Source organism: Nyctibius grandis, chromosome 13, assembly GCF_013368605.1.
Source record: "Nyctibius grandis isolate bNycGra1 chromosome 13, bNycGra1.pri, whole genome shotgun sequence".
NCBI classification, from domain to species: Eukaryota; Metazoa; Chordata; class Aves; order Nyctibiiformes; family Nyctibiidae; genus Nyctibius; species Nyctibius grandis.
In genome coordinates, this window is record NC_090670.1 from 9,505,088 (window position 1) to 9,528,338 (window position 23,251).

General features: G+C 42.2%; 1 protein-coding gene across 1 annotated transcript in view; it reads right to left on the reverse strand.

Moving 5' to 3' along the window:
• Positions 1 to 1,357: 1,357 nt before the first annotated feature.
• The window catches only part of HTR2C (5-hydroxytryptamine receptor 2C), a 42,236-nt gene continuing 20,342 nt past the window's right edge, over positions 1,358 to 23,251 (reverse strand). Inside the window, exons 2-3 of the mRNA XM_068412069.1 lie at positions 11,907 to 12,107; positions 1,358 to 2,190 (exon numbers count right to left, since the gene is read on the reverse strand). Coding sequence (XP_068268170.1) covers positions 1,358 to 2,190; positions 11,907 to 12,107 — 1,034 coding nt within the window. The remainder of the gene's footprint in view (positions 2,191 to 11,906; positions 12,108 to 23,251) is intronic.

A 23,251-nucleotide genomic window follows, 5' to 3' on the forward strand; every position in this document is an offset into this window, starting at 1 on the left:
AATTTACTTTGGGAGTGAAATGGAATAAATCAAATTTAAAAGTTAATCCAGATTAATCTTCCATGTAGACTAGCTCTAGGTCTGCTTCCTTCCTGTCCCTGGTCATCATCTGCTTTTGAACCACGTCACCAGCAAATTATTCCAGTCATACTTTGTCCAGCTCTGCCCACCCCCTCCTGAGACAGAAGAAATGAGTAGGGACCCTCGTTTATGCCTCTCTCCTGAGCATCCCTCTGTGAGGTGTATCCTGCATCTCACAGCCTGACCCTGACCAGCACCACATGCACAGCAGCTTCTGCTCTACGCCCAAAGCAGTGTTTTATCACCAGCATAAGTCCCGGGATGTTGAAAAATAAAAGCAAATGCTAAACAAGCTAAGGAATAAATAAATGTGAGGACCCAGAAGACAAGAGCTCTTGCAAAGCCAGGGTGCTCTTCTCCAGGTCAACTGAAGACCCTGATCATCTGAGCAATCTGTGAAGGTAGTGCCATACACACTGAGCACAGCTTGCTCCATCCCAGAGCTGATGATTAGCTATAAGACCAAAGGAGGGCTTTTTATAAATCTGAGGCACACCATTTATAAAATGGCTGAAGCAGATAACTAGGGTTCACTCTGTTTCTCATGCTTCTTCTCCAAGTGTGTAAGTGATCCCAGCCAGGATCGCAAAACCACACCAGAACTGCATTCCCCACCTTCCTTAGGGGAGCCAGAGCCTCCTGGGGAACAGAAGGAAACCAGCAGGACTGGAGGGGGAGTTAAAATTTAACAGAGGTCCCTTGAAGCGCAAGATTGCCCCAGTATGGCAGCAAGCCACTACCCGTAACCAGACATGTCTGGCCAGGTGCCTGCACAGCCGCTACGCTTTCATGATGTCTCTCTGCCAGGTTTCTGTACAGTCTTTACACGGCACAAATAGGGGTGAGGATTTAAAGTATATATTTACTGTCAACTTGAAAAAGAAAGTTATACTGACCAAGTCTAATAGCATGTATTTGATATATAACTATTAACATGCCATTCTGGACTCCAGCAAATGCCTCCTGAGATAAATATTCAGCATTTTTGTTCATGCACTGGAAGAAGAATTCAAACATTTTGTCCATGACATATGCAAAGTAACTAATAGTTCTGATCTAGTATTAACAGTAAATATAGAACCTTAACCTTCACTGCAGTATATTAATATATATGATTTTAAGTACTGGACTGGAAAGACAACTCTCTTTTTTCTTTAAAAAAAAAAAGCTTTGTTCAGAATGCAATATTTACATTGTCCTTTGACCAACACTTACATTTTTACACAATATATTTTGGCTACAGATACACCGTAGCAAAAGGCTGTGTGAGACACCTTTACACACAGCTCACTCTTTCGCTTACAACATTACAGCTGTTTATGGAGAGCTCTGAAGTCCCTGGTTGCATTTCAAGGCCCTCCTCAGCTTCATCTAGTTCCATGCTATTGAGTTCATTGCCATTTCGATAACTAGTTAAAGTCAGATCTTTCCCATATAAAGCTGTTGAAGCAACATTCAGACACTGATTCTGTCTCAGTGCTGATTTTTTACTGGTCTTGTATTGGCAACGGATGTAATTGGAAAAAGCCCTGCGGTACGTTTTGTTGAAGAGTGTGTATACGAGGGGATTAATCCCAGAGCAAACATACCCCACCCAAACAAACACATCAAGGAGTTCACTCAAGAGGTCTTTATCACAGGCTTCCTTGCAAAGGACAGACATGACGTTAGTGATGAAAAATGGGCACCACATGATGAGGAACAAAAAGAAGACGATGCCCAGGACCTTGGAGGCCCTTCGCTCATTGTTGATGGACTGCATAGTTCCTTTCCGAAAAAGCACTGCCTCCTTATTTACAGGAGAGTTCAAGTGAGATGCCCCCTCGTGATTGTGAAGCATTGAAACGTTCTCTGTGTTGTTTTCCTTCTTGAGGCAGTTTACGCTGCTCCTCCTCTGCTTGGGCACCTCTCCACACATGAACACCGTTGCCTGTCTCTGCAGCACCTGGACGGTCAGGCAATATGTGATCACCATGATGATGAGAGGGATGAAGAACGCCATGAAGGATCCAATGAGGACGAAGTTCTCGTCATTGAGGACACAGGTCCCATTTACAAACACCCTGGAGTCATCCTGCAAACCAATGACTGGAATGGGCGTAGATATCCCTAGAAGAACAAGACCAAAAAGAGATGGTTACCTGAACAGACGGGGCTCCAAAGAGGCAGCAGAGATGATGCAGGTCCTGCATGCATTCAGCCTGCTGCCTAAAGCTGTTCAAAAGACAAGTTACTGCTCCCAGATGGAAGGGAAAACCTCTGTAACAACACTCCTGGGAGCACAGCTCCAGGGCATGAACACCCTCTGCCGGGGAACAACTGCAGCTTTGCTGTGCTCCACAGCCGACACAGCGAATGCAGCGTAACTCCTTTATCAAGTTATTTTTCTACCATTAATTGCGCTTTGTGAGTACAGAAAAGGCAGTCATTACCCTGCTCTGTTCCAGCTGGCCACTCCATGCCTGCCAGTTGGGGGGGGTGTGGCGTGTTTGAAATCACTGACATAGGGTAGATAGTAGCAAACTTTAAAGAGGAAAATTATCAAAATGCAAAAGAATTACAGCTATGAAGATTTAGAAGCAAGTTTCTTAAAGACATTAAAATAATCCTGATAGAAAAATGGCCACTTTTGCCGTGGCATCATGGACACATGGAAGAAAAGCTCCTGGCTTTCTGGGACCTTATCGACTATCTCAGTGCAAGCACACAGTGGTCTCTGCAAGCTCTGCCTGCCCAGGCATTTCATCCACAAGCAGCGTGAAACTGAGAAGTACCACAGAGACAGTCCTGCTTGAATTCTTAGAGAAGGCAATTACATAGTCAAATAAAAAGGCTGCAGCACACATCTGCCCGAATCCTGTCCCTCTATCTTGAATACAGGGCTGAAAACTGGAACAACACACAAAATGAGAGTGGAAAAGGTGTAACTAAAATGGTAATCAGATTGACATGACAGTCTGAAATCAGAACCCCAGCTACAAACACTCTGGCTGAAAGGAAGGAAACTTTAAGTGATTCAATTATAATAATAACTAGAGCACAGCTTCCAGCTAGTCCTAAGCACTAAGCAGAGTAATAAGCCTCCAGAATCACTGCACTTGCCAAGGCAGTTTCTCTTGTATCTTGGTGGCACAGCACTTTTTACAGTTGTGGACTTAACGGTAGACAAGTGAGATTGAGAACGTTTTGGACCCCTTTTCCTCTTCAGCATCACAGCTTGTTTGTCCAGGATTTCAGGACATCAGGCCTTTCTGAAGCAGAAGCAGGAACCCTGCATGGAGGGTCACTGCAGACAGCTACGTGTTCATGCTGTTTGGCACATGGGCAGAGCAGACAGCATGCCAAGGCCAGAGCACGACTGTCCAGGACTGCACATAGTAGCCCACACCCATGGCTAGCTGCTGGCTTGTCCCTTGCAGAGTGAAGGAATGAAAGAATGAAAGCATTTTGAATAGCTCTAATTCAGATGCATTGGCTTAATGTCCTCCAACACTGTTTTCCTCTAAGGAACATATATCTGCATACCTGCTGTCTTCTATCTTGTGGAAGTCATCAGCAATTTACTGTGGGGACAGAAAGAAGAGGGAATACAGGACTCATGCCAGAGTACTGGATCTCACTCGAATATTATTCACACATACTGAGATCCAAACTTTGTCCCTTGATTTGTGGAGCTCAGTCCCACACCAGGACAGACCCAAAACCTTCCAAAGACATCTGTCTAAACGCAGCCAAAAACAACACAAGCAACACCATATTTTGGAATACCACAAACTATGTGTACATGAGAACATGGAAAAGACATGGTGGGACAGATGTAGTTAGACCATCATGGGTTCATCTGGCCCTGTCTCTTGTCTTTGGCAGGTATCAGAAGTTTAAGGGCCATGGTACAAAATGGGGCTTCTGTCAGCATTATAGCTTAGAAAATTCCACAGCAAGAAGTTGCATCCACACCTTGTTTTTAAAACAACCTTTGAGACACCTATCTTCCATGAATTCTTGATCTCATTTATAACTCCACAATACTCAGAGGCATTCAGTTCCACAACCTCTCTGTTTGTCATGTGAACAAAGTATTTCTTGCTCATTTTAAATTTGCTGCCTGATAATTTCCTTTGACCCCCCTCAGTTCCCTACTGTGAGAAACAGTGAATAACCACTCTCTGGTCCCCTTTTCCACCTTCTCAGTAATTTTATAGACCTTATCATCCCTACTCTCTGATATCTCTTTTGGAACTGAAGAATGCTATTCTGTTTACTCTCTCCTCACGCCAAACTCGTTTTACGCCTTTGATTATCTTTCTCTGTTTCTTTTCAAATTCCTCTCCTTCCTTTCAAAGAAAGGAAAGAAACGGCACATCTCAGCAGGCAGAGAGCAGCAGAATGTCTTGTCTTCTCCCCTTCCTACCCTCTGGCTGCCTGTCTGTCTGTGAGTACTCACCCCACAGACATGTCTGTGGGGCTGGCCATGCCCTTCCTTAGCTCCTTCACCTGAGAAATAATCAATGCTAAGGCCCCTGTTGTGTTTGGATTGCTTTTTTTGGGTTGCTGTGAACAGCACAGGTCCTAGAACTAATCCTGTGGGACTCTGAATTTCTAAAGAGTAAAGAGAAAGAATAACATGCTAAACAGATTAACCAGGGCTTTTTTCCATTCCAGATAAGTGTTTTCCAGGATTCTGGAGAATACAGCTGCAATTTGTTATTACCATAAAATTACCATTTGCCAGTAACCTAGTGGAGGAATTTCTTCTGAAAAGTAATGATTATAAATAGCATGTGTTTTCTTAGCCCAAGTGATAGTTCCGGGATTCGGTCTTCTTTCCCTCTGCATGCTAATGTTTATCAGCTTACCCTGGGCGAGGCAGTTGCCTCCTTCCTGATATGTTACCTTGCCTGTGCCAAATCCCTGTGACTGCAATAACCTGCATCCCATCAAGCCATCGACTCTTTATCATTGAATACATCTTTCTAATGCCTTGGCTCCATCAAACCACAGACATACAGAAAGTGGTGGGAGGTGGAAAGAGCAGTCTTTACACAAAGAAGAAATCTGAATTAGATCAATGGCATTACACTGGGATATTTACATGGATAATTTTATGCTTTAAAGTGCTCTATAACACATACCCTTTGAAATAAAACTCCACAATGAATAAAGGTTCATTCATGAGGTAGTCATGATTGAATTTAGTGGTCTTGCTTTAGCCAAGGGAAATGAGATGAAGTTTCAGGATATCTTCATAATCGCACACACAAAGTACATGTGGGAAGAGTAACCTAGTTCAGGGTTATGATGAATATACAAATCAAGAGCACTGATGGCAGTCTAAAACTCTGCATGAGCATGAGATACCTCAGCACTGATCACAGGGAATGAGGAGATAGCTGCTGTAATGGAAAAGAGTCCCTCACCTCTCTCATAACAAAGTGGGATTTCAAACTGAGAAAGCACAGAAGAGAGAGTACCAGGTCTTCGTTTGCTCTTTCCTCCAAACCAGGAAAATCCCGTTGTTAACAGCAGTAGGAAGAAAGATGCCCTTGGAGGAGCTGCCAACACACATTCATTCAGCTGCCAGCTAGCCTACAGCACTGCTGAATGGGCAGCATTACCCTCATCTCAAATGCTTTCTTCTGCCTCACACTTCTCCTTTGTAACTCATTCTTTAATATGAGATTTATCACCGATCCACCCCATAATCCAGCCCTAAAGGGAACTAAGTCTGTTACACAACTTGGGCAACAGGGACTAACTCTACACCACCCCAGTAGTGAGAAGTGAAGGGTGGGAACTCTCAGACACGCCAGAGAGGCTTCCTTCCTGGGAGATTACTGCAAAATTGCTACTGCCACAATCCCAAATGCACAAATACCTGCTTGCTCACACCCTGGCCCTGATTTCAGCAGGGTTACCCTGATCAATACATGCTGTGCTTGCCAGTAAGCATTCCCATGGCACCTGAACACGGGTAAATGTGAATGCCTGCCTTACTTGAGTTCAGCCGTTTGAACAAGCACAGAGAAGGCATTCAACTCCACTTGACTCAAGCAACCCACCGTACTAACACTGCAGTTGTGACTGTTCATAATTTAAGAACTAAGCTCAGTTGGTCAGAGAAAACCAAACTCACTACACCAGCGCAAGAACGGTGAGTGCCAAATCAGGCAAGGGGCTCCGAAGCCTATTGCTGTCCAGCCTTACTGCTGCTCAGCTCTCCAAGCCCCAGTGCAGAGCATTTCGTGAGCTTTTGCCTTGCGCCCAAGCTGACATACTCTCCATCAACAAACGTCAGACTGATTTAGTGAGCTGAGGTCTCCAGCCTCAGAGGCATTTTCCGGTTGCATAAAAAAACCCTTTCTAACTAAGGCGGCAGCAAATTCCCAAATAAAGGCGGCATTGCTCCAAAAAATTGCAAAGTAAAATCTTTGCAAGCTTATTGCTTATCTCACTTTGCTCTTCAGAGCAAACTTGTTTCTCTTGCTTGATGTTTGAGCAGTGCCTAGGGCAACTGGTTTTGCCCCAGTAAGAAGAGACAACCAGCCACCACCAGCCAGCAAGCCATAAACCAGGTCCCTGCTAGACTCAACACTGTGAGCTCTGTGCACCCTTCTGCCAGGCAGCAGCTCGAGCAGGACATCCCTTTTCACCACAGCAGTTCTCAAGGGAGAAAGTGAACGTGATTTTTTTCTCTTCTCTCCTCCTTTAGCTTCTGTCTGATACAGCAGTGGGAAGCAAGACAGAGAGAGAACCTCCAGATACAAATCCGGTTACAGTTGTCCTAACTGCTTCTTGTCATCTTTAAAGATGTTCTTAAGCCAGCAGAACGGTTCACCAAATGGGGCTGAGATGATGCTGTGGACACAGAGTAACAGATGCTCTTCACAGATTCTCGATTAATAAAACAAAACCCAAATTACTACAAATACAGCTTTGTAAAACATTCACTAGCTTGCTCCAGAGAAAAAGCTGGCTAAAATGTCCAAATTAACATTCACAGAATTTAGACTTAAATGAAAAACAATAATGTTTTTGTGTTTAATATCTTGTTTTCTTCTGTGAAAGCCCATGAGACTGATAGAGATTATTGGAAGGATGGAGTCTCTGATGGTTATTTCCACTAAGAAAGGAAGCAATTTCCATTCTTTCTCACAATATTCTTATACAAGAAGGTATTTCATTTCCTCCAGGGACAAGAAGCTCACTAAAGAAAACCAAGGCCTGTGTATGGGTTTACTCTGTCTTTCCATGTGTGGGATTGTCAGGGTTGAACACAAGAGAGGTCACATTTTGCAGCAGATACATGGGCTTGGGAATGCCAGAGATCACCTCTGCTGGTGTCAGCACTGGATTCAAGGTCTGCTGTGGTCCATGGCAAGAGCTCTGCTGCTGCAGGTGGGCTTAGGACCTCACTACCATCCACCTGGCATTTATACACAAATAAAAAAAAAAAAAGCCAAGAGAAAGAGCTGTGTGCCGAGCAATCCTATGGCTGCCACAAAAGCAGTCTACTCTGCAAAACCAAGAATGCTGCTGTCCATGCTAAACACTGCATGTTTAAATTCGTATCTTTAACCTCATATTTATTATTATACAAAATAAACATGGGTTACAACTTCAAGAGACACTCACCTGAATGTTAGCAGCTGCTGTAACTATGCATTAGCATTAAAGTCTGTTAGAGGAAATAGGAACTGACTCCCCTATCTGTCTCAGAAAAGGAAAAAACTACAACAAATCTGTTTGGTTTCTTAAAGGAAGTGTCTTGCAAAGTGCCTGCACATTTCTCTAATAACAGACAGTAGCCTCCTGTGAAGCATTGTGAAGGAAAAGGCACTGGTTTCAGGAAGCAAAGCTCTTCAGAAGCAAATTGATGAATGTGGGCTTTTGAAGTGTTCAAAACCACAAAAACTCCATATACTGTCCGTATGCCAGCAGACTAATTGCAGTGCATTTCATGTGCTAATACAGCAACAATGCACCTTCAGGGCTGGATTAGGTCTAGTTTTACCTAACTGTTCTAACAAAACAACAGTCCAGTCTTGTATTGGTTTAAAGTCAAAGATAAAAGGGGGCTGAACTTTGAAGGCTCTCCCTGCCAGCAACGAGCACAACTGCAAACAGAGGAATGTAAGTACTGACTATGCCTGAACAAGCTGCTGACCTTTACTTAAACCTTGCGAGAGCACTGAACAACCTGAGCCCAGATGGAAAACCAGCAAACACCAGTAAAAGAAAGAAGAAATAAATTATTTTCCCACCTGCCCTTCTATTTTGCTAAATTGCTTCTCTTGGTTTGCTAAGCCACGTATTTCCAACAGTGCATTTGAACAAAAGGGGATGGGGCTCCTGCTCCTGCTCAGAGCATACCTGCTACCAGGGCTGGGCTTCCCCAAGAAATCAAACAGTGTACTCCAGTCCCCCTTTACCTCCACGCACAACCTGCTCTTAGCCTGTAAGGACACTACAATCCCTTTTAATATCAGTGGTGTCACTCCAAGCACGTTCCTCAGACTGAGTATCATTTCCCACTGGGTTTATCCTCACTGAGATAAGGGAAGGCTTAACCTGGAGACTCTTTAAGGGCTTCATTAGGACAGCTTGCATGCATGAGGCTGCTCAATCCGTGTGACAGAGGAACACTCAGGGCAGAAGCAAAAAGCTGTTAGACATAACATCACTTAATTGGAGATGAGAATTTACTGATCCTTGCAGCACACGTCTTTCATACTTCTATAAAAAGATTTCCTCAATAAAACAATGAAGTAGTATGAAAGTTAAAGGGGGATGTAGAATTCCTTTTTAAAGTTGAGTGGTTTATTATATATACAAACCCTGGATATCTACCTGAAATCAAAATTAAAATATCATTAGTGAGTCAGAGAGAATGAAAAGAAAAATGTCTAATTTTAACACAACACATATCATGGTATTACCATACTTCAACAGCACGTTTCCTTTTTTTGTTACTTATTCTGTTTTCAAACAAACAAACAAAGACGTGGCATCTGCTTATGGCACTGATACAAAGAGCAGAATTTAAAGGATGGTCTTATCTCAGTCACTTATCAAGTAAATTGAATTTACACTGTTACTAAGGATGTAAAACTGTGAGTTGGGAAATTGGTAGTACGTGTAATTTTGGTGCTTTCTAGTAAATGACCAGACCTTGAACTTTCTGGGAAGCAGAGGAAAACCCCTTTTGTGCTAGCAGGCACACAGCTGGGCCACAAGAAGCTTCAGAATTTAGAAGTTTTACTTATTTTCATATCAGAAGCAATGTACGTGCACACTTCCACATCACTGAAGTACTTTTATTCACATTTCCAAAGTGATATTTCTTTTATATTAATATTTCCCAGTTAACACTTTCTCCTGGATTATACAGTGTCTGTTTAGAGTTTGACTAGCTCCTCATCGCTCTGCTGAGAGCTGCATGGAGATCTCCTCTCTTGGCCAAGGTGGCCCAAGGCCACCTTCCTCAGAGCAGGATAGAGGGAGTTCAGTGTGATATTTAAGTCCATGTTACTAGTGAAAACCTTTGCACTTGCAACTGTGCAAAGTCTGAAGTCTTGAAACAACATCAAGATTCTGCCAGCAAGCTCATATCTATAATTTTATTTTCATTTTCAATTGTGTGGATATTTCTGTTGCCTACGTTTCTATTTCCAGCCTCAGCACAGTGCTATCTGTCACAAAACTCATTTTTACAAGCCCAGCACTTCACAGCACCCACTTTTTCTCTAACTGAAGACAAAAAAGTCTTGCTCAGGTTACATTTGCTAAAACACAGGACAACTGGCTGTGATGTACTTTAATCTGAAACAAAGAGGGCTTTGGAAAAGACCCATTCATAAAGCAATTGTCAGCAGGCAGGAGGACTCTGTTATGTTCCCCTGCTTGAAAACCTAATCATACATTTAGGCTTGTGCAACCTGCCAAATTCATAGCTCAATGAGCAAAGAATCTCTATTATATATTTTGCTGTCAGCATTAACATTTCAGGAAAATGGAATGCAAAGGCGACTAAATTAAGATAAATTACATGCTTTTTACTTCCTGTTTTAAATTCTGATTCAGGAACTGAATTCAGGATTCTTTACATGGGATGCATTAAAAGTTTCTTCAGTCCAACTGAAGCAGGATTTAGGAAATGCAAACTGACCAGCCTGCACTTAAGTGCTACTTTAAATTTGATACTTAATCACGTACAAAAATGCACAAATTCTTTTGTGATAATACTGAAGGGAGAGTGAGTTTACTTAACGTATTTCATCCTCTTGAAAATTGCCTGGGATTTCATCAGGCCTTTCCAAGTGACAAGTAGGTAAGAGCCAGAAGACATCAACAATACACTTGGGGTGAGTTCTTCTCTTTCATTCCATGTTCAGTTTATTCCTGTGTCTGTCACATTTCTAAATTCATTTATGAAGTAAAAATAGCTATGCTAAAATAAGCTACATGCATATCAAGAGTACTTTTCTTTCTCCATTTAATGCAACCTTCCGGAGAAAGCCTGAGTAAATGGGTAAGCCCTATTGCATGCACTGGGGAGGGTGGAAATTCATCAGCTTTTCAGTGCCCTGAACAGACTCTCTGGGGAGTATCGATTCTGCCTGTATGTTCAAAAAAGGGGATGCAAGCAAAGACTCCTCTGGGCCAGCTCTATCTGCATCAAAGAGAAGGAACAAAACATAAACGAAGCCCATACATGCTGTACACCCTCCCAGCTATGATCTCAGCAAGGAGGGCATGCAGGTACAGCTGTAAGGCATCTCCCTTCCTAGCCTGGGGAGGGAAGCGCTGCCTGGGGTAGTCCCCCAAAGCATTGTGCACTGCAAACATCCTGCTGAGCGACTGCTCACAGCTTCTTCCTAATGACTTTTGGATGCTGGGAAGCGAGTCCAGAGGAGGGCCACGAAGATGATCAGAGGGCTGGAGCACCTCTCCTATGAAGACAGGCTGAAAGTGACAGCTGCTTTATAAAAGAAAAGTTAAATGTTAAATCTTTTTAAGACTGCATTTTATTCAAGCAAAAAAGGCAATACAGCAGAGGGAAATGGTCATACAATTCTTCTGACCCTGCCCCAAATTTCTCTTTTATAAAGCACATCGAAAGAATCCGCCCAAAATGGTTTTTTTTCACATAATTCCTGATATTACAGAGTTGTCTTGCTATTATTTTTCCTTTTCTTCCTTATTTTACTGCTGTTTTATTTATCGCTTTTTATCAAAGTGATACAAAAGTGCCGCCTTTTATGTCTGCTCCTCATTTACTATGACTTCAAACTTGCTAGCTCAGTACTAGCAGCAATCCAACTGTGGCAGAGTATAATATAGGCTATAAAGCCTGCGCAAGAGCAGTAAATACCTTGCTGTTAACCTGCCTTCACTTCTGCACTGCTTCACTTAAGCTACTACCAGAATTTGAACAAGTTTAACTGCAGCGACTGCAGTGTAGACATGTCATTGGTACTGGCTGGGTTTTCCTTCCAGAGTCTTTGCTAATGCTATTTTCTGCTTTGTTTTTACACAGCAGTTTTATGGTACCATTTGTCTGTGGTACCATCGTTATTGGCATATTGATATGCACACGACAGCAATGCTTCAGCATTGGAAGCGGTGGTATTCTGAAAAATGACTACTTATTTTGGTCACTGACCAACTGCAATGAAAGACTTCTATTTCCCAGTAATCATTTATTATATTCAGGCATGCAGGCCAGGTAAATTAATTTGAGTATCCTCTTAAAAACACTAAATGAAAATTGGAGTAACACTATTATTCATTAAGACACAGTTAAGATCGTGAGCCACATTGCTTACCTATGGATATGGTCCAAACTGCAGCAATTTTCATAATAGCCTTGGTGCGGGAATTGAAGCGGCTGTGCTCAATGGGATTGCGTATTGCTACATACCGATCAAGAGAGATGGCACAGAGATGCATAATAGATGCAGTTGAAAAGAGCACATCTAGGGAAATCCATATAGGGCACAATTGTTTAGGCAAAGGCCAAGCATAATCTGAAACATAGAGAGAAAAGAAATGAAAGGAAAAAAAGAAAAGGAAATAATTTGGGAAGCTAGGCCATCATTTCTGAGAAACCGTTGGGACACTTCAACTCTACGATAGCAGTAAGGGGCATGTGCATGAGGAGCAGTCAAAGAAAGCTCTCGCAGCACCTCTCCTCAGGCAGTCCCTGGCTCCGAACATTCCATAAACCCATAGCCAGTTCCCACACATCTGTTTTCCATGACCAGTAGCTAAAGGCAAAGGAACATTAATTTGGCAGTGCTTCCAAGTGACCATTCTAGCTCCGTTCCTCTCTCTTAACCTTTCCCCCATATCTTTTCAAAATCAAACTTTACATTCATGTATAATTGCCTAAACACATACTTTTCATGGACTGCATAGAGTTATGTGGCATTAACTTCACTCAGATCCTTTGTAAAGCTCTCCTGATATGTATTTCTCAGTTCCTGTCTGCTAAGGAGAAAGACAGCAGGCAGTTTTTCTACACAGTCTAACAACTAGCTAAATGGCACTACTTCACCTTAAATATTCTCCCCAGGCAGTGTGCCTTAATAACAGAGGAATACTTGCCTCCTTACCAAGCACCTGGGATGGAGTTGCTGAAATTTGAAAACTGTTCCGAAGGCAGACAGGGCTGAGCATTATGCTTTACAGAAACAAGTATGCCAGCAAACTGAACAGCCTAGATAGTGACATCTGACAGCGGCTGGCACGCAGCTAATTTGGGTGCCTGCATTTATTAATCAGTTTACTCGGTGCTGAAGTACAGCTTGAGAATAAAAGTGACCCAGAAAGATCCCCAAGGGGCACTGGTATTTAAATTAAAGCTCAGAGAAAATTGATTTGTGAATGATACTCCCAAGTTAATGCCCAGAATGGATTGCGTGAGATCAATAATATGTCCTGCCAAGCTCTGCGCTTCTAACACACTTATCAAAACAAATCAACAGTATCTATAGCAGCTGAAAACATGAGACTTCATAATAGTTGAATAATGAGAGATATGCTTGTCTCTTCATTGAGAAAATGGATATGTAAAGCAATCTTGAAGTTTACCCCAAGGATTAGAAACATCACTCTGCAGAATCAATGTTATATTAAGAATGATGTAGCTCCATCCTACCAATCTCTAAAGAAAAGGGAGAAACATTAGTCTCAGAAAACATATTTTGAAACAAATTACCCAGACAAGAGAGATCCAGGATACCTTACATGCAGAAACCCGAGATGAACTAAACCAGAGCAAATTATTACGAATTGTCCCAGCGAAACCCAGGAACCTTTCACAAAGAGCACAACAGAACGAGTCGGACACATTAGCTCATTTTACCAGTGGGAAACCCACATAAGTGCTAAGTAACTCACAAAACCCACACAAGACCTCAGCTGTGGGGAAATAAACCATTTATTTCAGCAGGTTTGCACCATCCCAACTAGGCGAACTCTAAGTGGACTAAAATCCAAAGCATCAAGCATTTAAGAGGTCCTTATCAAAGGGAACTAAGTAAAGCACTGCGTGGCTGCAGCATCTTTATTTTAAAAGGTACCTCTGCTGTACAAATTAATTGAACTTTATTAAGTTATGAAGCCCTTTTATGAGGCTATGATCAAATTCTGCACCTTTATTAAACTATGATCAAATTCTGCGCCTCCTGCTCTCGTTCACACTTCGCAATAGCTTAGGACGTCGTTGCCATCAACCTGCAATTGAGCTCAGAACTCCAGCTAAGCACACCTCTGATTTGCTAGGTCTTTAGTGATGCCTCAGTGAATGCTCCAGGGAAGAACAAGTCTGATCTCCTTCAAGTGGTACCTGTTCTCCCTGTACAGCCCCAGGCTTTTGCTGCCAGCCCAAGCTAAAACACATTCAGTCATACTTTATCCCTCGCTACTTCTCCCTCTGAGTTGCTAGAGCCAGCTTTGATACAGGCTGAAATGAGCTATGAGCACAAGACCTGGAGAGAAGCACGAGGGGGTGTGCCCCAATGGATGAAGCAGTCCCTGCACAGAGGGATGGTGATGGTGATGGCTGTTCCCCCAACAGGCAGACGGTCAGTAAATCTCCAGAGTCTCCAGAAAGGGATGCCAGGCCTCCAGGCTCCCTGTGCATGGGAGCACCTCCAGTCTGATTCTTGACATTTGCTAGACCTGGAAGAGGTTTCTACAACAACCACCTTTTCAGCATTATTGAATGATGAATAGCCTCTCTTACTTCTTTTTTGAGCTACCCGAACACTTCCCATGACTGATGCCCCCTGGAACAACTTCTGCTATTGATGTGGACTAGGCAACAGCATTACAACCAAAAAATTAGCAGAAGCAAAAGCGACAGTAAATGTTCATACCCATGGTGTGAGGTTAGTAGGTATCACCTGCTGTCAGACCTGGCAGTGCAGGAACCACAGCTGCCAACAGATCAAAGTAACGCTGCCCAGAATTACTGCCCAGGCAAACTGTCAGGATGGCTTTAAAGATAATGGTGATATGAGAGCCCTCCTAATGGCTAATCCATTTAGTCTTTACTGTCCCAAGGCACTCTGTTATGCTTCCAGCTGAAAAGACAGTTGTATGAGGAGACATTTCACTTTCTCAGGAAGTTTCCTAAAATGATCTGCAATAATAAAATGTCACTCTGGAAATCTGTAGAATGGCAGCTTCTAATGCGTGACTATACCTTGATAGAAAGAGCATAATATATATCCTATCTCAAAATGCAATCACTTTTAAGTAGGCATGGTGTGTGCATTTGAAAAACACCTACACAGCCTACAAAGCCAGTAATTTGTACAAAAAGAAAAAAAGTTTATTCTAATTCTGTTTTGAATAAATGTACAAAACACAGGAAATGTGCCCTGTGACTGTGCCAAGATGCAAACAAAGATTAAAAAACCAATTCTGTTAACGATGTTATACATTTAAAACAATCTTATCCTCAGAAATACTCTATCTGCAGAAGGTAACATTTTTCTAATTTGTTCTATTTTCTCTCATTTCATACACAAGGAACAGCAATTACCATATATTTAAAAGTGCAGATGACTGAGTGAAATGAATTCTTGGACCCCATCACTTCTAAGTTTTAGCAATTGCATTTCCAATGGAAAGCATGCATCTCAGTCCAAATTTGGCTCCAGAAAGAATGAAACAGTACTAAACATCTGGGTAAGCAAAGCAAATTCTTTTAAGAAACTCTGATTTTTGTACCTTGAATTAATCTGTACCCTTAAAATCAGTCACATATTTAATGCACTGGCAGGTAGACGAGATAGGAAAGTGCTGAAGGGAATTAGATTAATCCAGCAGGTCAGAACAAAAGGCGATATTTCTTTACCCAGCGTATAATCAAACTTCAGATTTTTTTTCCTCCAGATATTTTGTGGATGCTAGAACTTTACACTGGACAAATTCATTGAGAAAAGCATAGGGAAGACTATTGCAGTGACATTACTTTTAGATCAGTGTTAGCTCTGGTCCTGATCAGGATAAAAGCACCGTGTATGAAATCCTGGAAGGAAACCTCTGCAGAATGCCTGTGTGTATAGCTTCAGCCTCCACCGCTGAATAGCATCTCATCGAACCTGTGATGTTGTCATTCTTCACAGGAAACACGGGTCAAACACTCATATTTAACCAGGAGACATGGCCATAGGTGTGATTTCATTTCCTGCGCTGGGATGAAAAAAAACCCACAGTTCCTGCATCTCACTGAACAGCTGAGATGGGCACAAACTGTTGGCAGCAAAATACAGAAAACCAAAAGCATTTTGGCAAAGTCGCAGACCATCTCTGCGTGTAGCTAAATTGCTGTTGGACGAGAGTTCCCTTAAATTTTTTGTGGTTTCTATCAAGAAAGATGGCAACAATGAAATTTAATCACTTTTGTCAGAGGTTTTATGCATATGGGTAAAAAGTGTTGTATAATGCTCTTATTACCGTCATTGTGCTGTTCACTGCATGAGAGTCAAAATTACCAGCCACTGCAGCAGGAGGTGACTGAATAATCCAAAACACAGCAAATGGAAGTAAAATTAATTATGTCAAATGGTAAAATAGAATTACTCCAGATTGTAGGAGAGCGGCTGAGCTGAAAATAATGGTGTGTTAGAACCTGGGGCTGAAAAGAAACTTTGGGATTGCAGAATAGACGGAGGCTGATACAAACCCCCTTCCTTCTCCCCAAAGCCCCGAACAAAATCCCATGAGCTTTACTCAGCTTTTTGTGCTAAGCTGGAGTAGACACGAGTTGTGTGTATACATACATACAAACACACCCCACACTACAAATGGACTTGCTCACTATATTTACATTTTAAAAAATTACTATTGCTTGTACATATTTACTACTTCTCTACCGCAAACTGCCCCCGGGAATATGCAGTGTAACACTCAGGACAAATCTGGAATAATAGTGACAAAACACCTACTTACACCACAGTAAAATGAAGAGTTATGTAAAATCCATCCCTGCAACTTCAGAAATTTTTCATGGCAAACTCACAATAAGCTGCAGCAATCCTTTCTTTTCCAACCATGAAAAGGAATTTGGAAAAGGCTTCAGAACATATTTGTTGTGTTTAGCCAGTGCTTTATATCTATTAGGATGGATAAACGGGTAAAAACCACCCTTCAAAATCACACAGGAAGAATAAGGGTATATTTTGTCTTTTAGGCTCATGATGACATTTTATATATATATATATACACATACACACACACACACGTATATATATTATGTATATACACATGCATATATATAGGAAAAAAACAGAGCTAAGAGGTGCAGAATAAGAACTGGAGATGCTTATCTGTTCAAACACAGCCTCTTTTAATGTTGTTCATTGGCCTGGCCAAAAACTAAAATACATGTAATATTTCTCCTTTTGAGGTTCTGATATTTACTCTATTTACATTTTGCTTTAACTACTAGTAGGTCTTGAATGAATTGAACTAAAAATGGTAGGAAAACATTATGTTTGAATGAATCTTAATCCCAGTACAATGCACAATTTCCCCGCATTAACATGGCAACGCAGCACGTGCTTGAAGCACCTCTTGATCATCCTCTAGCTACCATGGATCCGTTCCAGGTCACACACTGATCTACTGCTCTGTGTAGTGCTCCAACTCTCAGAAAGGTCAATGATAAAAATCCAGGAGAAGTCTCACCTAATTCCCTGAGAAATGAGGGTATGGTTTTTAAAAATGAGAAGAAGAGTGCAATACTCAACAACAGCGTCCGCTCAGGTTGCCTTGCTGTAACTCAGAGCAGCATGCACACGATGGGAAACAGCGACCCAGAAGACGTACCCAAAAGCTGTCACTTGCTGATAGATTTTGCAGCTTCTGAAGGTTCTTTCACAAGTTTCAGGGAGATCCACTATTGTGGGCTGTGGAAAAAAGCCTACCCTTGCCCACTGCTAAAAGTCTTCCCCCCATTGCACCATTAATGTATTGCAACTGAAGAATTTTATACTAACCAGAATTTCCAGTATTCACTTTAAAGTTTCATAGCTGCCACAGGCTTTACAAAAATAGAAAGCAATTACATACAGTTTTAACATTACTGCATTACATTATTCCCAGGGGAATGAAAGAATTTAAATGATCCTCTTCTCTCTCTCTTAGTTAGGAAGTGAAGTATTTCTTAGCCTGAAACACCACATCAGTAAGTGTAGAGCGATGTATCTTTTTTGCTAATTTATTTCTTTCAGACTTACACAGAGAAATGATTTGGAGACATCCATATCACCCTGAGAGTCACACAACCAAGCGTGTTGAAAATCTCCATCACACCTGAGAATTACAGAATGCCTTGCTTGACCCCCGCAGTCCTCAGTGATTACCAGCACATCCACAGAAGGGACCACGTGTGTGCAGCCAAGCCTCCTGGCTAGGGGAGCAGCTGGTCTCAAGGGCAGCACTGCCAATATTTCTGCTTTTATCATTAATACAGTGGAATTTAATGCTTTTCTGACATATTGAACTCCTGGGCGCTGGGTTACGTGAGAAATTGAGTTTACCTTTAAGTTTCTAGCCTGCATTTTTTTAGAGGAAAAAAAGGCTATCCTAAAGGTATCTAGATCCCTTCAATAGCACATATTCTAGCACAGCCAAGCACAGGGACATAATCTCCACAAAAAGAACGAAGATGCCTTTTAGGAGAAGGACTGTATTCTTGAATGCTGCAAGTCCAAAAAGGCTTGAGGGTCCCAACAGATGCTTAGCAGAGGATGGGCTCTCAGGGGTTATGGTGGCTAAGAGGGTGGAAAAGACCCCCAAACAAGAAAAGGGGGGGACACTGTGTCCAACCGCGGTGTTGGTGCGACCACTGCTGGCATCCTGCACTTGACTCGAACCTCTGCGCCCAGAAGATGCTATTTTGCCATAGTGCAACACCACACAAAGGATTTACTTGTGTTTGTGCCACTGATCACATCCAAACTGTGCCATGCCACCATTCCTGAGCTTCGGTTTTCCTCTGAGCTATTTGTTTTTCACCTCGTGGAGCCTTCAGCATGGCACAAGTGGCCCTGGGGCTGGTAGCAGCAGGCAATGGGCATCAAACAGTGTGGTCTCCTTCAGAAACTCCCCACCATCAAGGGAAATGCTGGTGGAGCTGGGTGTGCCTCCAAAGGTCTTTTGGTTCTTCCCTCACAACTTATAGTGATTAATTGATGTGACTATATTTTATTGCAAATTAAACAATTGCACCCACTATGCTGTTTTGAGAATTTTAAATAACTGTGTTAGAATTTGCTTTCTATCCAGTACGGCAATGACTTGCAGTCTTGACAGGACTTGTAAGAAAGAAGCAAATTTAAAGCCAGAATGGATGTAATTATCTGATCTAGTGAAAGGTTGCTTGAATCATTTAAGTAATATTCTAAATGCAAGGAGCCAGCTTTAGCAAATACTAAAACTACCCTGCTAATAAAATGGGATGTTTGCTAAGAAGAGAATATAGAGAACGCTGTTGCTATCCCAAAGGCAGCATCTCTTCTCTTAGGGAAATATCAAATTATTCTGGTGTGGTCTGTCATTACATGAATCCATATGTTACATTCGTATTTTCATTTATTGGCGGAGACTAAAACAACATTTGAAGTCAGAGGAAAAATTTCTAGGCTCAATAATGTTCTTTGTGTGTGGTTTAAGCATCTGTAGCTGCATCTGGAATTTTTACGTTGAGTGATACAGTTAACAGGGCAATGGTACAATTAATTGAGTTGTATTACCAACTTGGTGTAAAGGGTTCCTTACAGCATTTTAACTCCAGTGGAGATATGACCTCTTCACACATTTCTGAGATATAAGTTCTCCAAAATACTTTATCTAAATGAAACCACAGTCTAATAAAATATTCACACCAGTAAACATTTTCTTTTTACTGATGTTCTGTATGTCAGCAGAACTGCAGAACAGTGGCCTCTCCTTTAATTTCCTTCATGCAGGTTATGCATCAGTCTTCACCATTATTTATAAAACTAATAAAACAACAGTTGAACCACCACCACACTGGAAAATAAGCCCACAAGAAAACACAGACCTCAAGTGAATACCTTCTAAATGTAAAAATATAAATATTTTCAAAAAAAACCTGTTTCATAACAAAGTGCACAAATGTGTGACAATAACAGCTGGTTTTCCCTATTTTTTATGACATTGAAAAAAATCCATTATCACAAGAAATAGCTGCCAAAACATACAGATCATTTAAGGAAACTAGAATTCAGAACTGCACCTCGAGTACTGTGTTCAGTTTTGGGCCCCTCACTACGAGAAAGATATTGAGGTGCTGGAGCGAGTCCAGAGAAGGGCAACAAAGCTGGTGAAGGGTCTGGAGAACAAGTCTGATGAGGAGCATCTGAGGGAACAGGGGGTGTTTAGTCTGGAGAAAAGGAGGCTCAGTAGAGACCTTATCACTCTCTACAACTACCTGAAAGGAGGTTGTAGTGAGGTGGGTATTGGTCTCTTCTCCCAGGTAACAAGTGTTAGGACAAGAGGAAACAGCTGCAAGTTGTGCCAGGGGAGGTTTAGATTGGATATCAGGAAAAATTTCTTCATGGAAAGGGTTGTCAAGCAGTGGAACAGGCTGCCCAGGGAAGTGGTGGAGTCACCATCCCTGGAAGTATTTAAAAGATGAGTAGATGTGATGCGTAGTGGTATGGTTTAGTGGTGGTCTCGGCAGTACTAGGTTAACGATTGGACTTGATGTCCTTAAAGGTCCTTTCCAACCAAAATGATTCTATGATTCTATGATTATTCAGATTACAGCTGGCTGCTGAGCAATTACCTTAGTTGGAACAAAGAAGCCATCTGCTCAAACCCAGGGTTTCTAATATCAAATAAAGTTTAGACTATGGCTCTACCCTAAGACTGGCTTTGGCACTAGAGGAGATTATTTTAGGTCTTTGGTATTATTTCAGCATAATTCAGTGGCAATTCAGACATCCGTGCCATCCTGACAGCTGTCTGGGAGCCTACATGGGATTAATCCTCTTTCTCAGCTTGGGCTGCTTCCTGGCAATGCAGCTGAGCAAACTGGCCTCTGAATCCTGATAAAAATGTCTGATTTTGGAAAGACACGTAATAAGGATTCCTTAATTTGATGTAAAAGATTCTGTATTCAGAGAGCATAGGTCTGTCATCTTTTAACTAGCCAATGCTTTTACTAAATATTCCAGGAAGATGGCCAATTTAATAAGAATTTACATACTTACTCTAAACCAACTTCTGCAAATCAGTAGCATCAACTCTGAGCATACCAATGCAGAAGTTTTTCAGAGATTTGTTAGTCAGGTATACATTGCATGCCCAGTCAGTACTTTTTTCCCCCTATGTGGGGAGAAGTGAAGAATTGCATCTCAGGATATAAAGCATAACATGAGGCCAGAGTATGATCTGCAGTTTGAAAAGCAGCGGTGATTTTGCCTCCCATTTCCTCACAGGCAGCTCCATGTGACCAAGATACAACCATCGTTTCAGCCTTGTTCAGAGCAGTGCTTGCACTGGTCCAATGACAATGGAAAGTGCAACCCACACCCAAGTGCTTTGATGAATTTAGGGATATCAAAGTAGTTCAGTGAGTCAGCTTTCCTCCTTACTGTGAGCGCACCTTCTTCAACAGCAGGAGAGCTGTTAGGGACAGTGCGTTAATTGTCTGGCTGAACTTCATGCCAGTGTGAGTCACAGTTTGCTTGTCTGATGAGGTTAAAAGCCAATACAAGCAGCTGGTAAGACTGATAATAGCAAGAAATCACTTCAAGCAAGGGAAATATTTTGGTCACATTCACAGATGTTTATTTCCATTTCTGATATTTCTCAGAGCAGAGGACTTGCAAAACTCATTCCCTGTTTAGCTTCCTCCAAGCCAATGGGCATCTCTAATTCTTTGTGATTGTACAGGTAGAAATGCCAGCATGACAGTGCTCCACAGAAGCCACTCCAAAAAGCAATTATTTTGGGGTTGCTAAGAAGCCTAGAAATTCTGCTCCGTCCTTGAGTGCCGTCTACTGTCCTCCTGTCACTGAATACCTTAGATGCAAACCTCCTGCTTGCAAAGCATTTCTGCCACCATGCCCAGGCTGTTTCTGACCAAGAACAGATACATCTTTCGTTGCAGGAGAAGTGTCAGGCTGGAGTTAGTCACATTGGAAACTTTCACTGTGGGAGCCTGAAAGGTGATAGAACAGCACCTTCCATGGCATTCTCAAGGAAACAATTTGCTAATGAACACTATTACATATGCAGCGACCCCAAGGAAATCTATGAACATGTGAGCAAGCACCACTGTTTTCTAGGAGTTTAATGGCCACCACGTGCCAACTCAGCAGAGTAATGTGTGCATGTGCAACCTGCCCCAATTAAAAGGCAATGCAACAAAGGATCACTGTCCTTCCCTGAAACAGGAGTGGAACAGAATTCATCCAGTATGTAAAAAAGATTCAAATATGTAATGAAATAATTCTAATAGCAACCTAGAAAACGTATGCATTGCTAATCAGTTGTGTACTTTATAGGAACAACCTGCTGAACCACGCGAGTGTGCAAACAACCCCCAAATTGCACCCAGAAATGCAGTTGTCCACCAGGATCCTTGTAGTGGTACAACCCAGACTTACACTTTGGGGGAATTTTACTGATGACTTTCTTTTAACTGAGGAATAGGATGTAGCAATGAGATGAAGCAAACAAGTGCAGCTAAACTAGACGAAGTTATTTAACTGCTTGAGCTCTTCTCAAATCTTGCACAATACTTGAAAAATAACATTTCAGTAGCCTTTATCTTCCAGTACAATGTTTCAAAGTCTGGAGTCCCCTTCCCTCTATGGTCGACCTTCATTACCTAGCTCTCCTTCCCCACTACTTCCCCGTTATCCCAAGATACTTAGATGTTTCCCCATTTTGCCAGGCCATAGGAACACCAGAGGCTCCTTTCACAGGCCTGGAAAATAGTTTTCCACAGCAGGACTCAGTCTGAAAGCTTAATCAGCAGGTAAGTCAGAGAGCCTGGTGCCTGCCGGAAAGCATGTTTCTCCGTCAGAGGCACAGGAGGCTTTCCTAGACAGCCCAGACATCTGCAGGACACGGATGTGTGAGTGGAGAGCCCCTAGCATGATCTGCTCCACTTCTATCACCGCAAGAAAGTACGAACATTAAAGGCTCATGTTTAATCGAACACCTTTGTGGGGAAGTATAGACAGAATCACATAGTTTTGGCTGGGATAGAGTTAATTCTCTTCATAGTAGCTGGTATGGGGCTGTGATTTGGATTTGTGCTGGAAACAACGTTGATAATACAGGGATGCTTTCATTATTGCTGAGCGGTGCTTACACAGAGTCAAGGCCTGTTCTGCTCCTCACACTACCCTACCAGCGAGTAGGCTGGGGGTGCACAAGAAGTTGAGAGGGGACACAGCCAGGACAGCTGACCCAAGGGATATTCACAGAATCATAGAATGGTTTGGGTTGGAAGGGACCTCCAAGACCATCCAGTTCCAACCCCCTGCCACGGGCAGGGACACCTTTCCTCTAGGCCAGGTTGCTCAAAGCCTCATCCAGCTTGGCCTTGAACACTGCCAGGGAGGGGGCATCCACAGCTTCTCTGGGCAACCTGTGCCAGTGTCTCACTACC